The following is a 4,427-nucleotide window of genomic DNA, read 5'->3' as shown; positions in this document are numbered from 1 at the left end:
CTGCTGGGCCGGCATCCTTGTCGTCGCCGCCGGGCACTGACACCTCGTAGACCTCCTCCTCCTCCTCCACCTTCTCAAACTTGACCTTGGGCACCAGACGCACAGGCGGCCGCGTCTTCCGCCGGGTGTGCTTCTCGAAGGCCGCCTCCACCTCCAGCACCTCCTCCTCGGCCGGCTCCTCCAGGGCCCGCCCGTGGCAGGCCAGCTGGTAGACGTCGGGGCCCGGGGGCCGGGGCTCCCCTATGGCTGCCCCGGACAGCTCCGGCCCCAGGTCCGGGTAGAAGGCTTCGGCGCTTATGGTGGCTCCAAAGAGCTCATTTTCCGAGACCAGGCCCAGCACGGCGGCCTGAGCCAAAGACAGCACCACCACGGCATCAGTCTGTGTCCCTGAGTCCATGAAGCCCTCCATCCCGTGGCGGCTGGCTAGGAGGGCATCGCTGCGGGAAGAGAAGGGAACATGAGCACCGCCAGCTCAAGGCTGCCAGACCGACGACAGACAGACACAGCTCAGCGAGGGCTCGCCCAAATCTGGGTGTGTCTGTCCCCGACGTCTTTCTATTCCTGTCTTGGGAACAGGGCACAGGGTAATTACGGGGAGCCATGACACCCTCTGTGTATCTGATCTTTGTTTGCCACAACCTCCATCTGCCTGTGGGGGTCCTGGTTAAGCCCTGCCCCCTTGCTGGCCTCAGTCTTCCCATCTGTGAAATAGGGAGGCTGGGTTTCCCCAGTGGTACAGGAGTTCCCAAAAGAATGGGATCCAAAATGGCAAACAGTAAAGATTCTGCTCTTTTAAAAACTGATGTTAAAAAAACCCATCTTTACTCAAATGAAATATATACCTTGTTCCCACACAATGGCTTTGTGTCTAAGGTATAATTTTACACTGACCTTGAGACTGTACAACTGTCACCATTTGCTTGGCCATGTGAATGTGGTGTTTTGGGTTTTTAAATATATTGGGCAAGAACAAGGCAACACACAAAAATAAATTAGGTGCCGAGGCCAAGCTCAGACAGCAGTTACCACCTGTCAGCCCTGATGCTAAATGACTGTGCCTTGCACAACAGGTCATTGCTCTTGATTAGCTAAATGTTGCACATTTAATGACCTACGTTTACACTGATTAAAATATAGCTTGTGTCTGATATGTACCCTGGAATTTCATAAAAGATCTGACTTGAAAGAAGGAGTCTGTGATGGCTAACAAGCTGGAGAAAACTGGCTGAAGTGAATGCTAAAACTAGCTCCCAGCTTCACAGCCACGTTCTGTGATCCAACAGGTGTTTCTACAAAAGCCACTAAGCCCACCTGTCCGGGTCCAAAGCCGGGGCATCAGCTTCCTGCCTTCCTAGGGGATCTGCCACACCGGTGCCCTCTGCGTAGCCTGGCCTTTGCACAGAGTTCTCCCACCGGGGTGCCCTTTCCCCAACCCCACTGAGCTCCTGGCTCCTCCCACCAGCTCCCCAGGCTTCCCTGAAATTCCCCCAGTTCCCGGTGCTTCTCAGCTCTCCAGCTCTCCCTGATGTGGGAGGGCCTCCTCCCTGGCCTGGGGTCCTCATCAGATTGCACCCTGCCCCCCTGCTCGGTGTCTAGCACAGCACAACAGAGGCGCTCCATAAGGAAGGGGAAAGACAGGACTGTGGTGGCTCCTGCCTGAGACTTCCTCCGGGGCCAGGGTCAGGTGCATGGCGGCGGCCCTTCCTCAGGAAGCAGGCTCCCGGCCGGTGTCTCCCTCCCCCTAGTAGGCCAGAGGAGCTTCCCCTTCCTGAAGCCAGCTAAAAATAAAATACCCCAGAGAGGAATTTTAGCCTCCTTGAAATGGACACTAAAGAGTAAACTATTAAGCTTAAAGCAGGGCTCTTGTGGAAAGGGTCGGATGGAAGGAAAACCTCTGGAACAGGCTGGGGGTTGTGAGGAGGGGGTGGCTAGCCCTGATGGAGAGAGCTCACCCTCCCACCCCGAGTTGGAAAGAACACTCAGCTGGGAGTCAGGCAGCCTGGCCTCAAGTCCCAGCTCTGTCACATACAAGTGACTAAGCTAAGTCACTTCTGCATCTCAGTTTCCCCATCCAAGAATGGGGGAGGGGGACTTCCCTGGGGGGGCCCAGTGGTTAAGACTCTGCATTCCCAATGCAGGGGGGAACCCAATGCAGGGTTCTATCCCTAGTTGGGGAACTATAAGACCGCCCCCCCTATGCTGCATGGCATGGCCTAAATAAATAAATAAATAAATAAAATTAACTGGACCGCCAGGGAAGTCCTCAAAGAAGCAGACTTTCTGGATGAAAACCACAGACCTGAGAGATTTCTCCATTCTGGGGTCCCAAATTCATCAAAGGTTTGGGTGATTCTATGTCAGCCTCTAGAGACTAAGAACTCATTTGATCAGTGCAACAAATAATTTGCTAAATCCTTGGTCTGGGTTGGGCCCTGTGCTTGGAGATGAAAGGCAATGAGGTCCCCCGTGGTGTCCAGAGGAGACTGCTGTGCCCACTGCAACCCCCCTGCCTCCCTGTGCGGGGAGCCTCACTGCCTCGGAGGACAGCGGCCCATCTGACCCAGCGTCCAGCAGCGCCCAGCGGCAGCCCTCGTGTCAGCTGTGGGCTTGAGAAAACAAGCAGCTCAGCACTTTTTCCAGACTTCCCCAAAGGCAGGGCCAGCAGAGGGGAGGGACTGACCCTCAGCGGCGGAGCCTGTGCTGGGACTTGGCCTGGATTCCGAATTCAGATCTGGACTTTGCCCGTTTCTGGTTCAGGCTCATCCTGTCATGCCCTGAGCCTCAGTTTCCTCATCTCTGCTGAGAGGGAGGTGATGCCCGAGTCCTGGGGTGCTGAGGACATGAGATGAGTATGTCGGCAGAGATGTCAGTCCCTCCCCTGTGCTTTTCTCCCCTCCAATCCCACCTACTTTATTTTTAATTGGAGGATAATCACTCTACAATATTGTGATGGTTTCTGCCATACATCAACATGAATCAGCAATAGGTATACATATGTCCCCTCCCTCTTGAACTTCCCTCTCACCTCCCACCCCATCTCAGCTCTCTACTTTGTCACACAGCACCAGATTTGAGCTCCCTGCATCATATAGCAAATTCCCACTATTTACCTGTTTTACCCATGGGGATGTATATGTTTCCAGGCTACTCTCTCCAATCATCCCACCCTCTCCTTTCTACAAGTCTGTTCTCTATGTCTGTGTCCCTATTGCTGCCCTACAAATAGGTGGATCAGGGCTATTTTTCTAGATTCCACATCTCCTGTGCTTTCCTCCAGGCCCCAGTCCCTGGCAGCACCCCTCTTCTAGCACCTGTAGGGAATGGGAGCAAAGAAACCCATAACACATCACTCTATTGGCAGATGAGGGCTTCTCAGGCGGTGCAAGTGGTAAATAACCTGTCTGCCAATGCAGGAGACGCGGGTTCAATCCCTGGGTCAGGAAGATCCCTTGGAAGGGGAAATGACAACTCACTCCATATTCTTCCTGGAAAATCCATGGATAGAGAAGACCGGGGGGCTACAGTCCATGGGCTCGCAGAGTTGGACATGATTGAGCACACACACAGACATTGGCAGATGAGCGCCTGCCCGTGGAAGCACATGTCTGGGGCAGCCCCCCACAGGGAGGGTGGTCGTGTAACATTCCAGCCCTGTTAGGAGGACCTTCTAAGAGCAGAAGGGCCACTCCCAAGGCTCACACCAGGAACCCAGGTGCAAGCTGAACCTGCCCCCGGCCACCATGCATCCCCCTCCCACGGGGACAGGCTGGTGGTTTACTTTGGGGCTGAGGACTACAGCCTGTGCCTGAGTGTAGACGGGGACCTGCCCACAGCCCTTGCTCTCGAGGGGTTTATGCCCAAGTGTGGGGACACACAGCTGCCAACAACTAACCACAAATGCGGTGACTGAGTACTCAGCAGGTCCTAGGCAAGCCTTTTAATCCTAAAAACAACCCCGTGGGGGTGGGCAGTAGTGGGCACCACACTCCACGGCCCGGGAATCCGAGGTGTAAGTAGCAAGCTCAAGAGTGCCCTGGCAGGCCAGTACTGAAGACTCTGTGCTTCCAATGAAGGGGGCATGGATTTGATCCCTGGTTGGGGAACTAGAAGACAGAACAGTGCCCCGGCAGCGAGGGCAGCACTGGGTCAGCACCTTGGCCCATCCAGGCTCCGTACCTGCAGCTCCGCCCCGCCGACCGTGCAACCTGGGAGGCCGCGTCTTGGCTCCGAGCCCTCCCTCCTCAGGCTCCCGTGAGCCCGCGGGAATGCACAGGTAGACCCAGGACCCGCTCCTGTCTGGCTGGTCCAAGGCTCCAGCCGGACTGGGCAAGGCGGGTCCCCTTCCAGGGCAGCTAGAGCCCCTCTCTCCTTGGGTATCCACTCAGAAAGCACTTCTTCCTGGGAGCCTTGATTAACCCACCTGCTGG

General features: G+C 55.5%; 1 protein-coding gene across 1 annotated transcript in view; it reads right to left on the bottom strand.

Moving 5' to 3' along the window:
* The window catches only part of ZNF710 (zinc finger protein 710), a 74,588-nt gene that overhangs the window by 13,113 nt on the left and 57,048 nt on the right, over positions 1–4,427 (bottom strand). The window contains exon 2 of the mRNA XM_010841138.1: positions 6–437. Coding sequence (XP_010839440.1) covers positions 6–437 — 432 coding nt within the window. The remainder of the gene's footprint in view (positions 1–5; positions 438–4,427) is intronic.

This window comes from Bison bison, unplaced genomic scaffold, assembly GCF_000754665.1.
Source record: "Bison bison bison isolate TAMUID 2011002044 unplaced genomic scaffold, Bison_UMD1.0 scf7180017864155, whole genome shotgun sequence".
Lineage (NCBI taxonomy): Eukaryota > Metazoa > Chordata > Mammalia > Artiodactyla > Bovidae > Bison > Bison bison.
The sequence above is the reverse complement of the archived record's forward strand: the minus strand, read 5'-3'. Positions and strand labels throughout refer to the sequence as shown.